The sequence below is a fragment of the Agelaius tricolor genome, unplaced genomic scaffold, assembly GCF_023055355.1.
Source record: "Agelaius tricolor isolate 1412-34295 unplaced genomic scaffold, bAgeTri1.0.p SCAF_12, whole genome shotgun sequence".
Taxonomy (NCBI): domain Eukaryota; kingdom Metazoa; phylum Chordata; class Aves; order Passeriformes; family Icteridae; genus Agelaius; species Agelaius tricolor.
Window position 1 is genome coordinate 12,069,534 of NW_027269272.1, and position 25,139 is coordinate 12,094,672.

The 25,139-nt window shown below is 40.6% G+C and overlaps 1 protein-coding gene across 11 annotated transcripts in view; it reads left to right on the plus strand.

Annotated features, from left to right (window-relative positions):
- Positions 1-25,139, plus strand: part of U2SURP (U2 snRNP associated SURP domain containing) — a 50,419-nt gene that overhangs the window by 3,916 nt on the left and 21,364 nt on the right. Inside the window, exons 1-15 of one of the 11 annotated variants that reach the window (XM_071437642.1) lie at positions 536-3,502; positions 11,154-11,201; positions 11,632-11,649; positions 13,979-14,077; positions 14,706-14,820; positions 15,218-15,351; positions 16,540-16,581; positions 17,357-17,424; positions 18,710-18,804; positions 18,888-18,923; positions 19,023-19,105; positions 19,488-19,653; positions 20,071-20,282; positions 21,224-21,267; positions 24,517-24,621. In XM_071437642.1, the coding sequence (XP_071293743.1) occupies positions 13,985-14,077; positions 14,706-14,820; positions 15,218-15,351; positions 16,540-16,581; positions 17,357-17,424; positions 18,710-18,804; positions 18,888-18,923; positions 19,023-19,105; positions 19,488-19,653; positions 20,071-20,282; positions 21,224-21,267; positions 24,517-24,621 (1,193 nt within the window). In that variant the 5' untranslated portion in view covers positions 536-3,502; positions 11,154-11,201; positions 11,632-11,649; positions 13,979-13,984. Of the gene's footprint in view, positions 1-535; positions 3,503-4,094; positions 4,214-11,153; positions 11,202-11,631; positions 11,650-13,978; positions 14,078-14,705; positions 14,821-15,217; positions 15,352-16,539; positions 16,582-17,356; positions 17,425-18,709; positions 18,805-18,887; positions 18,924-19,022; positions 19,106-19,487; positions 19,654-20,070; positions 20,283-21,223; positions 21,268-24,516; positions 24,622-25,139 lie in introns of those variants that run through there. The other 10 variants (XM_071437634.1, XM_071437635.1, XM_071437644.1 and 7 more) reach the window with 10 other exon arrangements.

Here is a 25,139-nt window from a genome sequence, read left to right on the forward strand (position 1 = left end):
AACACCATCACAGTTGCACAGCAATGTTCATTTTAATGTCTCAGTGATCAGGAGCTTCTAATTTTCTGCCCTCTTTACCTTGAAGCTGAATATCTTCAGGTTTGTACCCTTTATGCTTTGAAAACCAGCAATGAAACCCATCTGAAAAAACACCAAACACAGCAAACTGGGCAAAATACTTCATATTTTAAGAAAATTTCTCTGAAAGTTTGGTTGTTATCTTTTTAGAGTTCTGGTTTTGAAAGTTTAGAAGTAAAACTTGCCTTTTTCTTGACACCAGGAAATCTGAGCATAAGTATTGCTGTGAAATTATTTCACTGTGATGAAGAGTAATCTATTGGGTGGGTGCATATTTCATGTTTTCCATGGTCAAAATCCACCACTGTCCCAGATTCCAGGGGCTCGTGGTAAGAGCAAAGTACAGCTTGTCCTTTGCAAGGGTTGCAGAACTGAACCCTCACTTACAAAGTGCATAACTAAGAAATTGTTTTGTTTGTATGTGCAGAGTGGGAGTGTTTTGCAGAGCACAAATTGCTACTCACTGTTAGTAACCTGACAGGAGGGACTCTCAGTATGGCGAAGGAATGACTGGCATTGCACTCATCTTGAACTTCCATGCTTTCAAAACAGCTGATAGATGTGCACATCTGGATTCTAGCCACGTAGGCTAATTCTCTCTGACAAGAAGCTGCAGGAGAACTTTTGAAATTAAGCCTTCATTTGATACTTGCACTAGTGCCTGCAAACTACACAGCAAATGACCGACCCTTCTCAGCCAGACGGCGCAGGTCAGATGCTGCCCCTGTGACTGGTTTGCGTAACGCGCCTCATCGCTTGAGGAATCCCAGGGGGAGGAAGAACCCTGATAAGACGTGTCTGAGGAGAGAGCAGCGGGGTCCTGGAAGGGAAAGCAGCTGCTGAATGGCAGGAGTAGAGCAGGAGTCACAGCTTAGGGAAGGTAAAGCACCAGCACTGAGAGATGGAGTAACACAGAGATGGCTCCTGCCGGGGGACAGAGAGCAGACAGAGCAGTGGCAGCAAGTCCAGACTTCCTGAGAGGCAAACTGCCCTCTCCCAGACAGCCCCTCTGGCTCTTTTTCGTTATTGCGGTGGTCCCTGCTAAGGCATCTCAGCTGAGGCCGGGCTCTGTGCTCCGGCCGAGGGCTGCCCGCCTCTGCTGCCCTCGGCTCGGCGCTCCCTAGCAACCCGCGGGGCCGGCGGAGCTGCCGCTGCCTCTTCTGAGAGCCCTCGCTGGCGGAGGAGGCGGAGGGCGGAATAAGGGACGAAGCTGGAAGACGGCTGCCTAAGCACCGGGGAACACACACACAGCCGGTGGCTTTAGGGATCCGTGAGTCACTCTGTGAAACTGCACAGGAAAGTGTGAAACGACAGAGTTACAAACCTGTACGCCCAGCAGCTACACTCCCGTCCTACTCACTATCTGCCTGCCTCATGTCCTCGAACGTGCTTCCTTTGCCACAGGGTAGGGAACTTCCACAGCACCCGAAATCCTTCCTCTCCCTTTTCCTCACACCCACGTTTGCTAAAGAATTGCAGCAGTTCTGTGCCCTGGTCTGGAGTGAGAGCAATGGAGAGCTTTCATCTGAAAGCTGGGAAAAAAGCAGCCAGAAAGACAAGTGTGACACACTGCAGCATGTGGTTTACTTAATGTAGCTTAGTGTTAATTATTTATGATAATTCGTGATTTTCCCAAGTATATTGCTTAATGATACTTGTCATTGTGACTACAGTTAATAAACAATTCCCAGATCTGCAGGCAACCAGACCTACTGCATTATAATGAAAAATGCCTACAATTTGCTTTTAAATATTATTATTATTATTAGCCTACCCTTTCCAGCATTAATTCTCCATGGATTTCTGCATCTCACTGTTTCCTTTCCTTCCTGCCCTTGCTTTCCCATGAAGCCCAAAACAGTGACATGTGTTCTCATTCACTAACTGTATACAAGTGCTACTGTACTATTGCAATGTGTTATAAATAGCACAGATTGAGGAGTACGGTTCATTCTGAAAAATTATCTTTAGAGATGACCTTTGAAACTCTAACTATTTCTTTCCTGTTTTTCTCAGCATGCTCTGGATTGTGATGCTCTTAATTTGGTGCAGTTTATTAATTACAAAAGAGCGTAGAGGCTAAGCAGTAAGAGGAGGATTTGAACAATGAGGTGGATAATTAAAATGGATTAATGAGGTGGATAAAATTAAGGGATTGAGGCCAAATGGAGCACAAATTTTCTAAACATTATTTGCCCCGAAACTCTTCTCATCCAAAGGCACATTCCTCTTTCCAGTTAGATGTCTGTTTCTTATCCAGAAGTGTCAGTCATCTTTCATGCCAGGTTTATTAATATGGTCCCAGCAGAGTTGAGCATCATCTAGTGTCTTCTCCTGTAGCCCTAAGTTCCACAGCTGGTTTGCTTTCAACTTATTGCTGCACCTGTTTGCACTAATATGTTAAAAACCATCCCAAAAGCAGGTCACAGATTATACTAATCCTGTATCTCTGCAAGGCAGTGAAATGGTTCTCAAGTAAACAGGGAGAAAGATGGGGGAAGAGAAGGGCTTGGCTTGGATTCTGAAGCAGTAAATAAATCCTGCCTAATCCATCCATAATGCTCCTTGACCAACGCCATCCCTTCATGTGGAAGGACTCCTCTATGGGAACGTTTGGGGCTCAAAATATCCTAAAAAAGACTGGTGGAGTTGTGCCTGTCAATGGGTTTGATTTCCCCCTCCTTCCTGCCAAGCCTCAGTGATTCCTCCTCAAATTTATCTAAGAGAGCCGTGCAGGCTCCTCTAGGATGGAGATGGGACCCAGCACCGTGTCCACGGCCGTGGGGCCAGCAGGCGCTTATCGCTGCAGTTGCTCCGGTGTATTCGATATAAATCCTCCCTCTGCGGGCCCTCGGCCGCCCCGCCGGTACCGGAACATTCCGCGTTGGGTTGCGGAGGGCGGCTCCAGCAGCCGGAGAAACGCGTGGTGCCGCGAGGCCTTTCTCCCTGCCTCAGCTGCAGCTGCAGACCGAACTGCGGAGGAAAGCGGCTCGTACCTAAGGAACGATGGGGATCGTTATTTTTTATTTTGCCATTTTTTGTGCGACTCCGGGTGGAGTCACGTTACGTGGCACGGGCCGCCTCACGCGGGCGCTCGGCACGGGCCGTGCCTGCCCCCTGGCGGCGCCTGCGGGGTAGCAAACCCAGGGAGCGCTTCCTGCTGCCCGCCCTGCTCTTCCTGCACATTGACCCGCGCCCTCCGCCCTTCAGGGACACTTTCCTGCCGTTCTCCAGCCCGCCGTGAGCCTCGCTGCCGCGCCGCTGTGCCGTGTCCGCCCTGACTCGCCTGCTCAGTGCTGGTGACACGCGGTGACACTGCCATGGACGTGCTCGCAGCTGAGCCGTCGCCCTGACACGGCTGCGGGCAGAGCAGCAGCTCTCACCAGACTATGTCCCTGCACACTTGGACGCACATCTGCAGCCGGTGAGGTTTCCTGAGAATTTTGCCATCCTCTATAAACTTCCAGCCCTCTGCAGTTACCTCTACCCTCTACAACCTTTCCTTTTGCTTTTTTTTCCCCCTCCCTTCTGGAACCTTCATTCTCCGCTGCCCCAGCGGTTGTTAGCACAGGCCCTGCTCCCTCCTGCCGCTCACAGGGCAGGGAGTGTCGGCAGGTGGTGGATTAAAGCTTTCATTAACTTCTCTGTATCTTCCTGTCTTTTCCTTAAGTATTATCTCAGCCCCTGCATATTCCACTCTGAAAATCTATGAAAGCACGGGGATTCAAGACTCATCATAGATGTGACGGCTGGTTATAATCCCCAGTTAAACAGCCTTCAATACACTTGCAGTTGTAGTCTAATATCAAACCCAGTAAGGAAGGATTTGCTGTGTTAGCCTTTTCAGTATTGAAGGGTTTTTCTCACTGAGGTGCAGCATTCCGGGTTGTTCCCAGCGGCGTCCGCTCCGTTTCCCGTCGCTACCGTGCGGGGCCGAGCGCTGCCTGCGGACGGGGCGGCCCTGCCTCGCCGGGGGGGCGGGGGGGAGCCATCGGCGACTCGGCCATCGGCTTCGCGCCCTCCGCTCGCGGGCTCGGTGGGATCGGCGCTCGCTCGGCCGCCGCCAGGGCTGGGCGAGGGGAGAGGCAAGATGGCGGACAAGGCGCCCGGCGGCTCGCAGAAACCCGCCGGGAAGGTGAGGCCGCTCCGCCCCGGGCCCGCGCCCGCTCCCTTCGCCTCGGGACGCACGGCCCGCGGCCCGCTCCGTTGCGCTCGGGGAACGCGGCCCGCGGCCCGCTGCCGCGGCGGAAGGGCCCGGTAGCGGCGGGGCGGCGAGGCGCGGGCGGCGCGGCCTGCTCTGAGCCCGGGGTGACCGCGGTCCCCGGGACGGGGTGGGAGGCGGGAAGGGGGCTCGGGGTCCCGGGCCTCTTGCGGGGTACGCCCGCTCCTCGAGACCGCCCCAGGCACGTGTCTGTCCCCGTGGCCCGGCCGAGGAGGGCGCGGGGCTCGGCGGCGGCGCTGTGCCGGCCCGCAATGCCCGAGCCCAGCCGTGCCCACCGACGGCTTTCATTTCATTGCCCTCCCTCCACGTGGGCTGAAGCCCGCGCAGGGTTAGTTTCCAACTCGCGAGCGTGAAGGAAAACGACGAATTGAGATGGAGTGGGTTCTTTTGAAGCGCGATGAAATTACAAGTTTCGTAGAATTGCTGTGGCGCTCCCCGCGCTTTTCCCTGAACCCTCTTTACTTCCTGTAGTTCTGCTGGGTGGATTTCCAGCCCAGGAGCACAGGTAGCGCAGCAGCTCTGGAAAACCTGGCCCAGAGCTGTGCTCTGGAACCAGCGGTCACAGCACGGAGCTGCCTGCGCTCGTGGCATCGCTCCTGCCGCCCGGGAGGGTGGAGGGTGAGGTATTTTGCGGGGTGCGCTGGCGGCTGATGGCTTGAGGATTGCTCCCTTCCATTCACTTTCGTTTCAGGTTTTAGGTCAGAACTATATAAATGCTTCAGGTTTTGGTGTGTGAGTGTGTATGTCATTCAAAGAGAAAGCCGTGTTATGGCTCAGGAATTTCCAGTGCTATAAATGAATAATTTTTGCCCATCTTTTTATTAAGCAAGACCAGGATTACTTAGTTTTTTAAAATTTTATTTTGCTGCCAAGAAGCTGTAGTAATTAATGCAGTTGGTAATGAAGTGTAGTTACTTAAAGTCTTTGCATGTTTACTCAGTTGTTATTAGAGTAGGAGCGTTTTATTTTTGTTTCTCTTTTAAGATCTATTCCAAATATTGCCAAGAAACGTTTTTTTATCTCGCTTTTGGCTTGGAATGGCAAATAAGAGCTGGACAGAAAACTTCAGTAGTAAAATAGGTCTTAATTTGTGGGCAGTGGCTTTCAGGGAATAGGACATTTTGGGATTTCAAGTATAATTAGAAATAGAATACTTAATTATTGATGAATGCAGCTGATAGCATGGTACAGAACACCAACCCAGACGTGATTCCTTTCTTTTTGCATTTACATTGTAGGCTATTTGTGTTTTGTCATTTGCTATTTCTGTACTGATGATACTCTTTTTTTTCAATATACAGTAATAATTTATAGGAATTGTTTTCTGTCCTAGATGTCAGTTCTGCAGAGGTAGGTTCAGGCAGTTAACTCTTCCATCCCATGGAAGTCAGTAGGGAATGCAAGGTCAGACTGTGTTCATCTGTCAGGGCCTGCTGAGGACAATCTGTACCTCCCCTGCCACCTCTGTGCACTCCCCTCGCCCCTCTGTTCCCCATTCCTCCAGACATCCTTGCCATGTTCCACTTTACATTCTAGATCTGGCTTGTTCCTTCTTGTCAGTATTGTTTTATGTGCCACAGAAAACAGGGATAATACCTACTTGGATCTATGAGAATGTTTCTGTTGAAAAGTGAAATAAAATAAGACATGCCTATCTCTTGGGGTTTTTTTCCCAAAAAAAAAAATCTTGGGAAATACTGGGGGGCTGAACAGTGTGTGTTCCCCTTTGGTACCTTTGTTTTATTATTCCATAAGTGCTTGTGATATACATTGAGGTACTTTTCAGATGTCTGCAGAAAGAAATGGTATTGAAATTAGAAATATTATTTTGTTTTAATTAGTTTATTCATACAGGGATTAAAACGTGTATTGAGAATGTTTATGGTTTAGCAATTGAGCAAATAACCATTTTGCTACATTTCATGAAGTGATTATCAGACATTTTGATTATTTTTAATAATTTTAGGATTCATTTACTTGCATAATTAAAAGTGAAGTTGTAGGCTTCTTTTGTAAGTTACATTTGTTTTGCAAATACAATAATTTATGTATCTCACAGACTCATAGGATATGTTTCAGTGGCAATTCTAATTCAGTGCCTTTGCTGGCTTCTAGATACCTGCTGGAAAGACACAGTGACCTTTTATTTTCTGTGCTCTGTGAGGAGCTGTGACCTAGTGCCTGAAATAAAATAATTTCTCCCCTTCAGAATGGTTGAAATTTATTCTTCAGTCTTGTTGTCCAAGTACTGAATTTGACCCATTTTTATATATATATATATATATGTAGTGTAAAATGCCATTTTTGTCATGCAGGCATTGTTTGTTTGATTCACTGACTGGAAAGCGTTGCTGGAGGTGATACAGGTTCAGGGAGCCCCCAGTGCCTGCATTGCTGTGGTGGCAGCTGCTTTGTGTGATGCTGGCAGCTGCTAAATAACTTTGAGAGTCTCCCATGTGAAATGTGTTGCAAAAGCATTAACTATTCCTCTGGCACTTTGAGATTAGAATAGCAAGATTTGTGCTTGAGATTTCCAGAAATCCAAATAGGAAAGAAAGATAATTAAAGAATAGAAAATAGACATTGCTAAAGACTGCACAGGACATCAGTGTAGGGCATGATTCTGAAATGACAGATACAGATGTTCAGTTATTTATGTAATGAAATTTTAGCTGCTCAGTGACTCTTTGATTTTGTTATTGTATCTTCTGAGAATAGTCACTGTCTGGCATGGCCACTGCTCGTACATAGACTGCTGTCCAAAATGGGTGCCATATGCAGAAGAAATACTCCACTTGGACCAAGCTGTACTTTTCCCTTTTTCATCCCAAAAGCTGGACCTCTTACCTGAGTTGAAGGTTCTAGTGGAATACCATTGTGTACAAATACTTCTGGAGAATGCCACAGTCCAGTTGCTATTGTGTCTGCAAATTATGATTACTCTGATAGGAACTAATTCCAGTCTGTATTATTCCAGTAACTGTAAAGACTAAATACATTAGCTGTGAAATAATTTGCAGGTGTTTTCAAGCACTCACTTTCTAGAGAGAAAGGAAGAATAAAAAATATAAGGCAACCTGGAACCCTCCTTTAGCTGAATTTTGACATCTTAATTTATGTGTTCCCATTTGTTTTTCCTTGCTGTCAGTGCTGACACAAGGAGTCCCAGCCTTAGCTACTTCTTCCCTACCAAGCATTGTCCTCTCTGCTTGATTTGGCATGATTTGGGCAGCAGGCTGCTGCTTTGAGTTGGGAAATGCTTTGGCTGAAGCTCCCCATCTCTCCCTGTGGTGGGTGATGAGCTAGACCAGGAGCAGTGCTGGAGTTCAGTGTGGCCACTGTGGGGGCAGGATCAGTGGAAGGTGTTGAAACAGGGCAGGAGTGGCTTTCAGCAGTTTCTTTTACACATTTCACCCTGAAGCTATTGGTTCTTTCAAGGACAGGGCTTTCATTTATGTTTTAAGTTGTAGCAATTACAGTTGTAAAAATATCATTCAGCATTTAGAGGACCACAGATTGTCTCCTGGGTTCTATTGGCAGTCTTTGTGCTTTTGTTGCTCTTCGTTTCACTAAATGACATCAGTGTTAATTAAAAAAAATATTTATTGTATGCAGCGTATTTTAAATACTTGTGAAATTACACAATCGTGCCAGTTTTACTGAGAGATTTTTAAGTCTGGAGAAATCATGAAGAGCTGGATTTGTGGCCATGTGAGCTGTGGGCAGGAAGGAAGATTCCAGAGAGCTGTTTTCTTCTCTGTTTTCCTTGGAAGCTTCCATGAAGCTAGAAGAAAATGTAAAGATCAGAATCTCAGAGATGTCTCTGCTTTGGCATTTTCATGGAAGTTTGTCATAAATATCATTTGTATGGTTCTTTGAAGGTTTTGGTTTTTCTGTTGGAGGTTGAAGTTGTCTGGACTCAGCTTTGGGTGACCTGACCTCCAGGACTGGGCTTTGACAGGGCTGTATTTTAATGCAGGCTGCTGAAATGACACTTCAGCTGTGCTGGCACATGCTTTGACAAATGTGCAGCGTGAAAGTGATGGAAAAAGTGATCCAGCTGTAAAATAGTCTGGTTGAGGACAAAAAAAAAGAGATAATTTTCATGCAGAGATGCAGTGAATTGGGGGTAAGAAGGCATTTGTCAATTGTCTGCTGGCAGTGACTGAAAGTTGGATTCACTGCATTTTTTCTGTTGGCATCTTGAACACAAGGGAGCTGTCCTCACATCTCATCATGTGTAGGGCAGAGCTTTGTGTGTCTTTCTTTCAGCAGTTAGGTTCAGTTGAGCTGCTTGACGTGATAAGAACAGAAAAAATGATCCTGCTCTAGATTTCAACACAGGTGGGCAACATCTTCTAAAATGTTTCCCTCTGCTAGAGAGACACGGATTCCGCTGAGTCAGAGCAGCTGGTCTGACTCCTAAGGAAACAAAATGGCCCCTTTTGTCAAGGAGTGCAGATGGATGCAAAGTGCAGTGCTGGGAGAATTTGTGATTTCTAAAATAACTGCTGTTTGGAAACTGGCAGATAGCAATGTGTAATTTTGTCAGGAACCTTTTCATCTTGTGCTTTGTCAGAATAGTTTCTTGGTTGGTCAGGAGCAGTATCAAAGGTAGAACTAAATTTATACATAGGAAAGAGAGGACCTTAAAAATAAGAATTGTGGAAGGAGGAAGATGACATGGCTCTCCAAAGCTGCTAGTTATTGTGGGGTACAGTTGGTCTGAAAGCTAAAATTGCTTTTAGAAGTTTTCTGAGTGCCCCTTAATAGAAATTGTGCTGCTCAGCTAATGTTCAGTGGCTCCACAGTGTCCTGGTCTGTATTGGTGGGTTGGGGAGTGCCACTGGACTGCCACAGAATCTCTGTGTGCTACCATGCACTGCAGCCTTTCTGAGCAGTATCATCTGCTTGCTGCTGGAGAAGCAGATTTAGTGTCTTGCTTCTTTTTATGTTCTTCCTCAGGATAATCTGTCACTGTACTGAGCATTGCCAGTGTTACTCTGTGTAATGTTTTGTTTCTGTCCTCCCTATGAGCAGCTTCAGCACCACCCCTGTTGGGAGCTGTCACTACCTAAAGCTTCCATAAATTGAACAGATGTGGAGAATCAGGAAGTGGCCATTCCTTTCTGCTGTTGCCAGACAAACTCTTTTCCTGGAGCAGCACACCAAGGCAGACAGCACTGTACACTCCACCTTTGAGTGGGATTTTTGAACTGCAGCTCTCAGATTGTTTGTTGGAAGGCTGAAGTGCAGCTGCTGTGCTGCTTGCCGCAGGGTGGCAGGAGGAATGCTGCTCCCATGCTCTGGCATTCTTTTGCATAGTGTGCATCTTTTATCTGGGTGATGTTGGGCTACACTTTCATAAAGTTTTGAGGGGAGGACAGCTTTCCTTAGGCTACATTTGTGCAGTCTGGAGACCTGTGCATAGCACATTACTGATCTGAGTGCCACAGGCACTTGGGGATCACAAAAAAATCCAGCACCAAGTACACAGGAGGAGAAGTTTGCAGGGAATGGCATTAGTGAAAGATACTTGAGATATTTGTTTCCATGTGTATTCTAAAGAACTGCTAGTGCTGTATGTGAACTCAGCTTGTTACTGGCTTCTGTGCAAAGATGGCTTGTGAGTCATGTACAGTGCTGCAAGGAAGGGGATTTGGGAGGTCCTTGAGAGTAAGACATGATTTTTTCCCTCCATTTTTTCCCTGCCCCATCTATCTTTCTTAAAAAAACCTCCAAACATATTCCTAGAAGCCTTTTGCTTCTCCCTTGCAAGGGCTATATCTGTGTGTTGCACTCTGCCTTTGTGCACTTAATTCTGGTTTCTGTTGAAGAGCATTTTTTTCTAAGTTGATTTTACTGTATAACATAGGAATACACTTGTTAGAAAGGTCTCTGTGTTAGCTGATGAAAAAGCAGCATGCACAATAAAAACAAGGCCTAGTAAATGATCTTCTAGAGTAGGATTTGGTGCTTGTTGATTTTGAAAGACTGGAAATGAGCATCATAGATTACTATTTGTGGTATAAACTATAAACTCCTGGTAATGAGGAGAAATGCTAATGTTCTGTAACTAATGAACAGATTTCAGCTAATGGAAATGTGTTACTTTGACTTAAATTTCAATTAAGGTATGAATTGTGCATCAGGCAATAATATCTTAATAGTAGATGTTATGTCAGGTTTTCTGGAATTTATGTGATTTATATTTTTTTATAATTTATAATATATAATTTTATAATTTATAATTTTTTTATAAAATTATGTAATTTAAAGGTGTGTTCTCCATCACTTAAGCTCACTTAAAATCTGATTTTGTGTATATGCTGGTTTAGGTGTTAAAGTTCAGTTAGGGTTTAAAGTAATAACACCAATTAGTACCTGGTCACAAATTGTGGTTTTTGAGGTGGCCAGGTTCCATCTATGCACAGTATAGTAAAAACAGTTTTGGAAATTATTTTATAGGAAGCCAAATGTAATCAAGCACTTAATATAATCTTTGACAGTCTTTAATGACAACTCTTGAAGATGCAATGTAACTAACCTACTTTTTTCCCCAGTGGTGCCATTACTGATGTATTTATAAAATCCAGCTGTGGAAATTGAGATTTTTTTTTAATGGTCTATCTTTAGGTCTGTCCCTTATTTGCCTTATATTGACATTGTTCCTGAGGTGACCTAGGTCAGATAGATCATTAAAATACATTATAGGTATCTTTGTTCTTTTGTATTTGGATGTTGAAATTGAAATGAAAATTCACATTCCAAGAACTGGGAACCCCCCCCCCCCCCAGAGGTTGTTTGTCTGTTTCTTGTTGTGTGCCTCACCTCCTCCTCATTCTCTCCTCAGGTCAGAGGGCCAGATGCAGTACATACCACTGGATCTGCTGATTCACATGTAAGTCCAAAACACTTAAACAAAAAGCCAAAAAAATTCCAACTAAGCCCACAAACCAAAGTAGGCCTGTTTTTAAAGAAAACTGCTCGCTACAGGCAGAGTCTGGTGCATTGGGTATGTAACCTGTAGGTGTTTGCAAATGAACCAATGATTTCATGTTTAAAAATACCCCTTGAAACTTTCAAAACAAGCAGCAATGTAGGAAGCTCTGCTGCATGGCACTGCATCCATTATAGGTACTGGAATAGAAAAAAGTTGCAAGGACTCTGTATGGGTTTGTCTCTTATACTGGGGAGTGCTCGAGGATGCAAGGTGATCTGTCCTAGGAATCATGGGATATTCAAGTGCTTTTTCACATACAGTTGGCTTCTCAAGGCTGAGACAGTGTGGCCCTAATTCCATCCTTTATTTTTATTTTTCTTTCTAATAGAATGTGATAAAGGAAAAGGTAAGAAGAATAACCTGGTCCTGCTGTCCCCCTGCCCCCTATCCCCTCAGTGACGAGACCTTTGCCTGGTTGTGTGGTTGGTATGTTGCATGAAGACTTACCTGTTTCTGAGCTAAAATGAAAACAGGCAGCAAGAGCCAAACTGGGAGTTAATACCAGACAATTCATTCTGTGGTTTGGATTTTCTTCAAGATTTCAATTTGATTTTGTACATGCAGAAGTCAATTACCAGCTGTTAAATTGCTTGTAAGAACATTAGTTGAGTTGTGGTAGCAGAAACTTTTCATAGAGAAATAGCTTGTTTTATTGATTTCTTTTACTTGCTACAGTTTGGGCAATTACTCTTAAATCTCTTCTGAGTATTTTGTACTGATGGAACTGGAACTTTAGTGCTTTGTGCCACTTTACAGTCAGTGCAGTGTTCTGGTTAAACAGAAGTTTGCTTTCATACAGCGATTTCATTACTTAGCTGCAAGTTTCTCTTTGCTTCTGTCATTTGCTTTACCATTTTCACAGTATCTTGCATTTTTTGAAGGAGGAAGACCTTCAAGTTTTGTGTAGTTCTGTTGTTAGGAATTCTGTGAAGCTGCATATGGTTAATTACAATGTTACAATTGCCCACTGGAATCTAACTAGCAGGCATAAATTAGTTCAATCTTAACTTTATATTGTTCCTGCCAGTTGACAGGTGTTTTTTTCCCTGAAACCCTTTCTAAACTGAGCAGCTCTTAGTGCCAGAACTCTTTATCTTGCAGCTGCTTCTTTTATGTCACTAGAACAAATATTCATGTGGCTGACCTGCAGGTATCCTGTGACATTACTGTGAGAGATTATTTTCTGATGACAGGATAAGCCTGGGCAGGAGTGTGGTATTTGCTGTGCCTGCAGTGCTGTGCCATTGCTGTGTGCTCATGTTTTGCCAAGGTTGTATATTGTTTGTCATATTGAAGTAGAAGCTGCTTTTCAGACATCTGGGAGATGGGATTTTATTAAATTTAAAAACACACAGATGAATTAAAAGCTCCTGATAAGCCTGTCACAGCAGCTCACATTGACAAACATGGTGTCATAAACCAGATAACTTCACAGAGAACCCTGCATAAATTTGTCACTGATAGCTTTACTTTCAGTGATGAAGAGGGAACAGTTTCAAGGAAGTATGAACTACTTGGTCCTATGCTTGGCACAGATCTGAGAGTGATGCTAAGCAAGGATTATAAATTGAAGATATTTCAAATAGTTCATTATTCGTGGCGTTTTTTTATGAAAAAAGAATTTCAATAGGAAGCTGATAGTAGAAATAAAGCTCTTCGCAAAGAAAATTATTCCTAGAGGAAACCCTTTCCAGTTGGTATCAGAATATTTTTCATGATATGACATTTAAGTTGTTCACCTTATTTGTCTCTTGATGTTGTATTGAGGTTTTTTTTTTAAGAACTGTCATTGCAAAAATCATAGTTTCAAGCATCACTGTGTGCTCTGTGTAAGAGCATCACAAATATTTTGAAAACAAGACTCGTGGCTTCTGGGGCTTTGTTGTTGTGCTGATTGTTCATGAATTACTGTGTTAAGGCAGGAGTTTCCAGAGAAGTATCTTTTCTCTCTTTTAACTTCCCACTGCCCACGTCTTTGGAACATGCTCTCCATCCTGTTGTCTTTCTTCTCTTGGTGCTTTGCTGCCTGTTCACTGCCAGAATAGAGTCTTAAGAATTCCATTTCCGTGCTCCAGAAATTACTGTTATGTGGAGTGCTTCCTCCATCAGGGTTTTGGAAAGAAATTAGAAACAGTCTAGGAGCTGAATGTGAAGTTTTTGTGTGAGGTTTTTTATAGCTGAAAACCTCTAGAATGCATTTTGTTGTTCCAGCAAAGCTGTTAATTTTTACCTTGAAGTACAATGGAAATTTAGCAACCATATGGTTGTTCCATTACCTGTCCAACCTTGCACAAACATTATTCTTGCCAAAAGAGTCAGAGAAGCCTTTTTGAGGGAAGGGGAAGAACTGTAATGCAAAGCATGTATTTCTGGAGGTTTAGAAACTGCAGCACTGCACAGTGATAAATGTCCAGGCTCTTAAAGCAAGTGTCCTTCAGATTTCAGCTGGGTTTGAATGGTGTATTAAAAGCTTCCTCATTAAACCAAGGATAATTTGTTTTACAAAAGCCACACTTCTTTTTTTGGTTGTATTAGATAATGAAAACTTCACAGATCAGTACAGAAAGGCTTTTCTTTGTTTTGTTTGAGTTACTGGTCTAGACCAAAGTCAAAAGTAGCATTATTTTCATTGTTTTGTAAACAGTTTGATGTCTGTTTTCTCACTCCCTTTGCAGCCTCTAATGGAAAGTAAACTTAAAGCATTCAGTATTGGCAAAATGAGTGCTGCCAAACGGACACTGAGTAAGAAGGAGCAAGAAGAATTAAAAAAGAAGGTAATAGTATAAAATGAAAATTTTACTTTGTATGCAGAGCTCAAATAATTTTGCTTTCAGATTGCAACAGATATCTCAATTTTGGTAATTGTAGCTCTCTAAGAGTGAAAATGAATTGTATTTTACATGTATGATGTATTTTTGGCATCCATGGCATTATGATACAGAGAGGCTTACTCTTTCCTTCTCTGTGAGAAATCAAGTTCTCTGGCTTCCTGAAATAGGGAAGGGTGATCCTCTTGTGGATCTCCTTCAGCCACGTGGGCTGATGGTAAAGGCTGAGGTGGAATGGGCACTGTTCTCTCATGCTGAGGCCAGCAAAGCTCCAGGCTCATCAGCCTTTGATTTGAGCTTTTCTGTTTGGCATCTTTTGAATGATACATTGCCATGTAAACTCCTGGAAAGGAGCATCTTGGAGCACACAGCCTCAGTGGATTTGTGTGTTATGTGCTGTGTTCTACCCACATTTCTCAGAAATTTGAATTATCCAAAATTGAAACTCCTTTGATGCTGTTTGTAGCTTGAACTCTAGAAAATAAAAATGAATGTCACATAGCTAATTTAAGAGTAACTGTCTAGTGAAAGTTGTTCTGTGATGATAGTAAATAGATGAACATTTGCTATGTAGGAGGATGAGAAGGCTGCTGCAGAAATTTATGAAGAATTCCTTGCTGCCTTTGAAGGAGGTGATGGTAATAAAGTGAAAACATTTGTAAGAGGAGGAATCGTTAATGCATCTAAAGGTATAACTAATCTTTTTTTGGAGGTGGTGGGTCATTGGGCTTTGAGTAAAGATGAAGATTGGCTTTGAATTGCATTTTAAAATTAGTATGTTACATTAGAAGCAGAAAAAACCTTGATGCGAAAATCTGCTTTATGCTTTGATTGAGGTAGGCAGTGGTGTGACTAGTGCTTTAACTACAAGAGAAAAAAATGCCTTGGTTTAGACTACCTAATCCATGTTCTTTTCCTTCATATTACAAGATGTTAAATTATATAAAATTCATATTGTCAGCTTTTTAAAAATGAAGTGATATATTGCATTGAATGACCAGTACTAAAAATCAGCATTCTTTCTAATGAACAGTGTTTTGCAGCATGAGTTAATAAAATTTGCTTTCAACTTGTCTTTAATTTCAGAGGAGCATGAAACAGATGAAAAACGGGGTAAAATCTATAAACCTTCATCACGATTCTCAGATCAAAAAAACCAACCAAGTCAGCCATCTAATGAGAAACCTCCATCCCTCCTAATGATAGAAACCAAAAAGCCTGTAAGTTTCTCACTTGAATCCTAACTCCATCCTGATGTATTTAGAAGTGCTTAGAAAAAGGGCCCTGAGTGCTTGCAGAGTAGTTTTATCTGCACTGTCACATCTGAGAGAAGGTGGACATGTGGAGTGTCCTGAACAGTAGTGGATACAAAGGTGATGAAATGCAGAGGCCCAGGAGCCCTGTATGTGGCACAGTACACCTGGTGCTGCACTGCCCTTTTATTGTGTTCCTGCTAAGGTGGACAGACTTCTCATGGATATGGATTTAGTGACTGTTGCAAAGGGATAGTTGCTTCAGTCCTGAGAATTTCTGGGTTTAGGAGCAATTCTCAATTTCTATTGCTACTATCTGGTTTTGAATTTTTTTTTTTAAACTTTAAACCAACAAAGTAAATTGACCTTTGTGTTGATTGAAGCTACTCTTGGTAGGATTCTTTGAGTTTGTTTGTTTGTTTTGGTTTGTTTTTTTTGGGGGGGGATGAAGTTTGAGAAGTTCCTTTAGAAGTCCCTCTTTGAGTTCCAGAACAGTTCAGAAGCTGAACACTTTGTTTTATTTAATTTGTCTTCTGCATGATTTGATGGAGGGTTTTCTTTGTTTTGTTTTTGGGTTGGTTTTTGTTGGTTTTTTTTTTGTTTTGTTTTCTTTTCTTTTTAACCAAGGTTCATCATAAAAAGTACTAAAAATATTAGAAATATGAACCAGCAGTCTTGAAGTCAAGTGATAATTGCTATGATTACTGTTACTACTGTGTATGTGTAATGAATGTCTTGGATGTCTTAAAAGTCTTTTAATAGAGCTTACTACAATTTTAAAGCTTAAGTGAAACATGTGAGATGCTGCCTGGTAGGGTGGGAAATGAATGTAATGTGATAATTGTGGGCAATTCCATCATAACCTCCCTCCAGCTTTAAACAAACGTCAGTGTTTGAGCAGTGGGGTACTACTGGATGGCAGTTTTGATTTTCATTGTATGTAAAGCTCTACATATACAGAAATGAATTGTAGCAATTTTTTTTTTATTTTTCTGAGCTCTGTTCTGTCATAAGCAAGTGTTTGTACTGTAAGACTATTACTGCTTTTCAAATTTTTCATAAATACTTGTGAAGTAATGCAATCAGTTTACTCACTTGCCATGTCCAATGGTGATTGAAGATAATGAGGTAAAAATGATTTTATTTATTTGGCAGACCCTCCCCAAAAACAAAAACAAACAAACAACTTTGCCTGGGGTGAGTAGGAAGTCCAGTTTTTCCAAAGCTGTAGTGTGTAACACAAGTATTTTGTATGTCTGCCTATTGGAAACGTTTTCATTTAAATTTGATTATATAAAAACAATGTTGTTGAAGATAACATTTCACATGAGTTAGTTAAGGAACATATATTACTGTTAAAAAAAAATATATATTGCAGTATCCATTATTCTTCGTCATTCAAGAACTTTTCCTGAGGATCTTGAACTATTTAAAGTAACTGTTTTTTCAGACTGTATTTACATCCAAAGGGAAGCAAGAGAAGGAAATTCTTTTCAAGTAGAATGTTTGTAGATAAAATAATTGAAAATATATATGTAAAATAATTTACATATATATGCATACACATCTATGAAATTCATTAGAGCATGGTGGTATGCTAGGGGTGTAGTCAGCATCCTAGTTTCCAAATGGAACAAAGTGACAAAATACCTCACAGTTATTTTAAATGTGTATGTAGTAGAGTGTTTGATCATATGTGCTGCATTGTGAGAATGAGAAGTAACAAATTTTTTTTTCAACTATTCTGAATTTTTATTTTCTAGCTTTGTGTTTGATAGCGCTCAGTCTGAATGTTTCAAGTCTGTCTGGTTGTTGTTTTGGTTTTTTTTTCATTGTTTTTTCCTCCTGTAGTTACTTGGTTTGAAAGCTGTGGGTACAATATGCATGGAAATTATCTATGGTTTTGTTATGTTATTTTTAATTCTGTTCATTTTGTCTTTTGAAATGTTGTTTTATATATCTTTAATTTTAGCCTTTGAAGAAAGGAGAGAAGGAAAAGAAAAAGAGTAATTTGGAACTTTTTAAAGAAGAATTAAAGCAGTAAGTTTGCTAGTTTTTACTGTAAACAAACAAAATCCAGGGTTTTTGCCTTGCCAGTATTTAAGATCCTTCTTGCTAAGTTGTTTCCAAAGGAAGGTTTTTGTTTTTTTTCTCCCTCAAATGCTTATGAAATGGTATAACTAATTAGCTGAAAAGAACTTAGTTAGGCTTAATCCCTGCCATTGCTGATGGGCTTGGCCATTGTTGGGTCCATCTTGGAGCTGGCTGGTGTTGGCTTTATCTGCCATGGTGGAAGCTTCTGGCAGCTTCTCACAGAGGCCACCCCTGTAGCCCCCCACTACCAAAACCTGCCCAGTACAGGGGTGTAGCAGAGAGATTGGTGCAGTATGAAATGTCTGTCACTCTTGAAAAGAGTGAGCTTTGTCAGTGTTTCTAAACTATATCCAGAGGAATTTGTAGGAGAAGGCTGAGCTTTTGTATAATGCAGAAATAAGAATTGTGATTCAAGTCTAGAGACTTCAATTTACATAGTATTAAAAGCAAGCTGGATAATGCTTGAAAAAGCAGATTGTTTCACTTCCATATGTGTTGGAATACAACAAAGAGCAGCCCGTGTATTGAGTGCAGCTGAGTGCCATCTATTTATCCTGATGCTAGTGATGGAAAAGAAATGAATCTCTGCATTAGAAAGCAGTAGGTACAACATTCTAAACCCACATGTGGCTTTTGTGAGGAGTGCCTGAGCCTCACTGCTGCATGTTCCTTAGTTGGTGTAAATGAGTTGAAAGAACATCCCTGTATCCTGGGATTCAGTATCTTCATATCAGGATTTAAGGCCAGACTGCAGGGGACCAAATACTTACTTGTGAGTACTGTCCTCAAAGTTAGAAACTGAGATGAACTCCAGTTTATTCTGGAAATAGTCAGGTGGGTGTGCCTCTGAGTAAGGCTTAGAAAAGCTGGAAGGATAAATAGACACTGAGGAGTTGTGTGCATCTTGAAAAGTCACCTGAGTGCTCTTTGGATCTCTGGCAGTTGGATGTGGAATTGGAGTCACGTTTTCAGAGCACAGTTCTTATTTCCAGTTTTGTTTGAGAATGAAATACCCTGACAATATGAATGAGGAAGCATGCAGCTGGAATGATTCAGGTAGATATATTCCAGTTGATGAAACAGAAGTTCAGACATACTGGCAACTTGGAAGTTCTAACAAACTCATTGTTTCATATTGAAAATTCTCATAATTGTTAAGTCAATTCAAAATTTTAGAATAAAAACTTCAGAATGGTTTGAAGTTGTTGCTGACTTGAAACTTGCTTCTTAGAATCCAAGAGGAGCGTGATGAAAGGCACAAAACAAAAGGTAGATTGAGTCGTTTTGAACCACCCCAGTCTGATTCAGATGGGCAGCGGCGTTCAAGTAAGTAGATGTTATTTTTTATGTTAGTCTGGGCTACAAGATTTGTAGACTAAATTGTTCATATTTTTCTTCTCTATATTCAGTGGATGCTCCTTCAAGAAGAAACAGATCATCTGGTGGTAATACAGATTCTTTTCTTACTCAATTTAATGTTGTCATTTAAATGCATAGCAGGGATTATGACTTCTTTTTTTGTTTGTTGTTTTCCTTTATTTTAGTACTGGATGATTATGCACCAGGGTCACATGATGTTGGAGATCCAAGCACAACAAACTTGTATCTGGGAAACATCAATCCTCAGGTGAGTTTGGAGCCAAGGAGTGCAGTGTTGGCATGTTTGGGCCCAGACAAATTTTTTTGCAATATTCATTGGAATAAGTGCTCTGAACATAATGCTGAAAAGTTCAAGTTTAGACTACCAATCTCTAGCTCAGTTAAAATTCTTTTTCCATTGATATCTCTAAGCAAGGTGGATCATATCTCAAACATTTGAGTGTGCTCAGTTAAAAGTGCAGTTTTTTAGATTCTTGTTTCTGCAGTAGATTGCATTGGGGGGCTATCAGTGAAGTTGTGTTATGTCAAGAAACTAAAAAAATTGAAATTTTGGCATTTGGACAATAATACGAACAGCTGTCACAGAAATACAGTGGCAGAATGTTAATTTTTACCTCTTTTTCATGTAGATGAATGAAGAGATGTTATGTCAAGAATTTGGCCGCTTTGGACCATTAGCGAGTGTTAAAATTATGTGGCCAAGAACTGATGAAGAAAGAGCAAGAGAAAGAAATTGTGGCTTTGTTGCCTTTATGAACAGAAGAGATGCTGAAAGAGCATTGAAGAATTTAAATGGTAAACAGGTTTCTCTATTCAGGGCTGTAATTATCTTTGCAGACTGTAAGCACATTTTCAGGTTGTTTTATCAGCCAAGTGAGATGGATTCTGTAACTCCAGTAGATACCAGACCAGCACTGAGTTGACACTTGACTGTTCTACTGGCAACTGAATGTTGTCAAACAATAATAATTGTGTACTATAGTGTCCTGAAGACAGACATTGGGGGAAGACTAATAAAACATTTTGTATAATAGGCCTTCATTTGCCTGTGTTGTAGTCTGATAGATGTAATAACAGCAATCAACAATGTAAACAAAAGGTAAATGCTGGCAGGCAAACCTAAGTGTTGCACTTAGCAAGGAGAAATCTCAGGTGATGCAGAACCAGTTTGTAACATGATGGTAATGGAGGGGGTTTTTTTCACTTTTTCAGGCAAGATGATAATGTCGTTTGAAATGAAGCTGGGCTGGGGCAAAGCTGTTCCTATCCCACCACATCCCATCTACATTCCGCCCTCCATGATGGAGCACACCCTGCCGCCACCCCCGTCAGGACTGCCTTTCAATGCCCAGCCCAGGGAGAGGTTGAAGAATCCCAATGCTCCAATGTTACCACCACCAAAAAACAAGGAGGATTTTGAGAAGGTAACTTACAGTACCCTGGGCCGTATCTCATTGTTAAATACTACATCTGTGACAGTATTTCAATGGCTTCATAGATTTGCATTGTTCAGGCTGACTTTGGCAGCCCTTAGTCTGCAAATTCTCTGGCTCCCTGCTGTAGCCCAAGGGAACCTACTTAATTCCTGAAACTCTATTTCATGTCTGTGTTAGGCTACAGTATATTGGCTCTTGGTTAATTTAGTGCTGCTTAAAATCTGGCTATCATTTTCCCCCTCCAGGCTCCCTGGATTTTTTTCTCCTACGTCCCCCCCTTTTCTTGGCTGCCAAATTGCAGTATCTAAATTGTTTTCCTTATGGAAAATCCTACATTTTAATTTGGGTAGCATTATTTTTACCCTAGAAGAGTTGATGTATTTTGTGTAGAAGGTAATTAATCTGGACATTGAGTAAGTATTTTATGCTACTTATGGAGTCAGTTTTCAAACTTTTCTTTTTGTGGAGTATTAGCTGATAAAAGGGTAAGTATCTTGAAATCACAAACCAACTTGATTTACATTTGTAAGAATTTATTGATTCTTTGAATGACACTTAAATGCCAGGGCTGTTTTTTGTAAGACTTGGGAATAAAGTAATACCAACATGATCCAAGTCAAATAGTTTAGAATCTTTTCATAAACGTAAGAACTCCTTTCTTATATATTCAGCATAGTTCCTATTCAGTGCCTCAATGTACATTCTGACAGGAATGTTCTGATACTTTGCAATTAGTGAACCTTCATGGTTCACTGACACAACCATTTGAATTTTGTGTAATTGCTTAGTTATAACTTCACAGCAGTGATTGCCTGCAAAGTTTGTGATAGATGTGTAGTATTTTCATTGCATATGTATATTTTTGCTTGTTACTTGTTAACAATACTCACATATTCTATGTTTATTATCTGATGTGACTTCATATACAGACTCTGTCGCAAGCCATAGTCAAAGTGGTTATCCCAACAGAAAGGTACATGTTTTTCTTTATTATTACTGATCTAAATATAGAAAATTTCCCCTTCGGAATTTTAAAGAAAAATGGTGATGTTGTGGAAAAGGTAATGGCTTGACTGAGCAATGGTTATTTTATAACACTTAAAAGAAATGTGTGTGGTTTACAGTCTAACTATTTTTGTCTTATTAACTGTTCTTGGGGTTTTTTTGAGGGTGGACTTAAGTAATTATCTTTTGCATTTAATTTGATCCCTAGAAAGTGATGCAGGGTAATTTTGTGAGTGAACACTAGGGTGAAACACTGTCTTACAGATGTAGCCTAAGTCCTGACATAAGCCTCTGCATATGGGGATGCAGCTGTGGGGTTTTTTATTTTTAATTTTCTTTTTTCTTGTTGTTTTTTTTTCTTCTTTTTTTCTTTTCCTTTTTTTTTTTGACTTGTACATTTTATAACCAGTTCAATTGAAACCAATTCAGTTTTGATTTCTGCTAATTTTTAAAATGTAGCAGTTGATAATTTTTGTCACTGGAAAAGATACTTTTGTATTATTGCAAGGATATTTTTCCATTTTTCCATTGTTCCTACCTTCACACTAGTCTAGGTATACTCTTGCTCAGTTAAGCTAAAGCCTTTTCCCAAACATAGGAACACAACACTGTTTTAAAAGTAAAGAAGCACAAAAGATTACCAAATTCTCTTTGACATTGGCCTTGGTGAGCAACACCAGCTGAACTGTCTGCGGCAGCGGGGGACCAGGAAAACATCATGGGATGGATTGGGAAAGTATACAGTTTTTGACCAGACATTGGTACGATCGGCTCCAATAAATGTGGTTTTATTATAACTGAAAAACCTTTTTTTGTTGGCCAACTTAAGCTAAATGACCTTTTAAAATAATGCACTATGGGTTTTTTACTACACTGTCTTAATTGTCACAAAGTCCCTTTTTTCTTTTTTCGCGTGGGGGGAGGGGGCAGAAGGAGGTTTGTGAGCTGGTTATAGTGCATTAACAAACCTGTCAGTACATGTCCAATGTACTGTATTTTTGATGGAATTTTAAGACAGTATAATTTTTTTTGGGTAGAAACTTGAATAATTGGGGTGACCAACCAGGAGTCTTGATTTGAGAAACATATTGAGTAGCAGAACAAGTACTTGTAAAACTGTACAGTGCTCACAGAGTAGCTGGCAGAGAAAAATTTTTATTTTTCCATGTCCATTTTATTTACTGTAGCATTTTAAAAGCCTGTATGATAAGAACTCATGTTAAATGAACTGTATTTGAAAACACTTCTAATAATTCTTTTCCTGATGATTTTGGAAGTTGCCAATGACAATTGCTAAGACCATTCATTACTCAGTGTGTCCCATCGTGCAGAAATTTTGACTGACTTCAGTGGGCTAATACGTTTAATTATTCTCCTTTGATGAGAAATTTTCAATACTATTTTTAACATCTCTTTCTTCTTAATAAACAGCAAACCTTGAGTATGCATAATAAATTATTTTTTCTGAGAAATTCACTTCCAAGTAGTCACATCTTACATACCAAAATGCCTGTAACAACCTCTTTCAGATAGGGGATGAGCTGAATCTATTTTCATGCATTGGAAGTCTTATGAAGCAGATGTTCTTCTTCAAGCATAAGCTGCTCTACACAACTTGATTTTACTTGATGAAGGAAAAATTAGATGAAAAACCAATGATGATTTGCAGGAAGCCAGAAGTGATCACACTGGATTTGCCTTAAAATAAATGAATGCTGTCATAGCTCAGAGGCTTGAAAGCTATTGTAGATTTGTTTCTTGCTGATGTTTTCAAATACAGTTCATATAACAAGAAGAGTCTGGCTGTTCAGACTTTCAGAACACTGCTGTAAATAAAATGGCTACAGAATTGTTGAAACTATCTCCTCTTTGCAGTGTTTCTGGGATTATAAAAAGCAGACAGGAAAATTGAACTGATAGCTGTTTGATTTTATTTGTGTAATATTTGAGGCAAGTGTAGATTCAGTGCTAGATGGCCTAAAAGAGCACTTGCAGATGGCTGGGGTAGGATTCTATTACTATTCTATTATTACTATTTTTAAGTTGATTTTGTTTTGATCTAGTGCATTATATCTGTGGCAGAACTTGGAATACTCATGGTAGAAAATAGTCACCTCACTGCTAAGAAGTAATAGAAAATTCTGCAACTTTACAATGTAACATTTATGGAATTTTAGTCATTAAAAAAGTGCTATATGGATATCTAATGAATTACATGTAAAAACCCAATATTCATTTGTTGCATCTAAGAAAAGAATTTTAAAAATGCAAAAAAATCTGTATTTTTTTTGGCTTGCATCACATTCAAAGGACACGTGCTGTGAAACTTTTGGTATATGTAGGTAACCTATTTTAAAAACTCAGGACACTGTTTCCATAAAACCCCAAAGGGGTGGAAACTGGCTATCACTCTTTTTGATAAAGCTTTTCTGACTGTCTCCTGTTAGCATGCTTAGAAATGACTCTGCATTGAAAAATGTGCACTTCACATCCACTTCTTGCCTGTCTCAGGATGTAGTGCTGAATGAAGGGATACAGATTTTTTCTTTATTTTAATTGTGATTTAGCTCTGTTGTGTGTCTGAGGGAGGGAACATGGGATGCTATGACACAAAAGAATGGACAGTTTTGTTCTATGCCAGTAATCGAGTCTTGACCAAAAAGATATGATCTAAATTTAATAAATACATTGCCCTGTTTTGCATCAAGAAGGCTATTTGCTTTTCCTTTCATACTTGAATAGTTTGAAAGCTGAATTCAGATTGTATTGAACAATCAGAAGTATGTGTGTTTTATTTTGAGCAAAATATTCAGCCATTTGTTCCCGTGTGGAACTTTAGCTAACACTTCAGTCTTATTCTCGACAATGTAGATAAGGGCTTAGTTTTTGATAGCTAATTGTACTTTGGTGCTCAGGTGCCCATATTTGTGTGTCAGGTTTCTGCTAAGGAAGACATGGTTTAGGCTAAGACATGGAAATTTAGGAAGGAGGTCTCTTAAATTCTTACTCCACCACTGCTAGGCATGGTTTGATTTTTAGAATGCCCGTGTCTGTGATGCAAAGCTATAATATGTTCCATGTTGCCTTACCTTTTATGCAGATTTCTTAACAATACAGCAAAATAATCTCCTGCACAGTTGTAGTATCTTAGGTGGAGTGTAGTTTTATATAGTGTTAGGTCTGAATCAATTTTTCTTTAACTGTGTTGTTGTTGTAGGAATTTGCTCGCTTTGATACATCGAATGATAGAGTTTGTGGTTCGGGAAGGGCCCATGTTCGAAGCCATGATCATGAACCGAGAAATCAACAACCCCATGTTCAGGTGCTTATTGCATTGCTTCACTTGCAAATAACACCAGCTGGTTTCACTGCTGTTAATACTCTGCATTCTCAAAATACTAACAAGACTGACTTCTGCTGTGTCTATCTTTATGTGCAGGTGCAAACTTTACAAATCACACCTATGGCTGTACAATCCTTTTATAAGGCAGAATACACTTTTCTTCCAATTGTTAGTAATGTATACATATAAATAAGTAGAATAGTACACACACAGACTATGTAATAAATTTCTGTTTATTTAAATAAATACCATTTAACACGTACTCTTTTGAGGTATTCACAATCAGTGGAAGCAGTAGCATACGTTTTAAAAAAACAAAAAATCCCCCTCCTCCCCCAAACAGATAAACTCAATGTGAGATCCACTCTTCCTGAAGCCTATTTTTCAACCTTTAGCAAGAGCTGGGAGTAATTTTTCTTCTATGTCAGTTAAAATAAAACTAAACTTCAGCTGACATCAGGAAGTTTTGAGAATTTTGAGCACTTGTCCTTAATGGA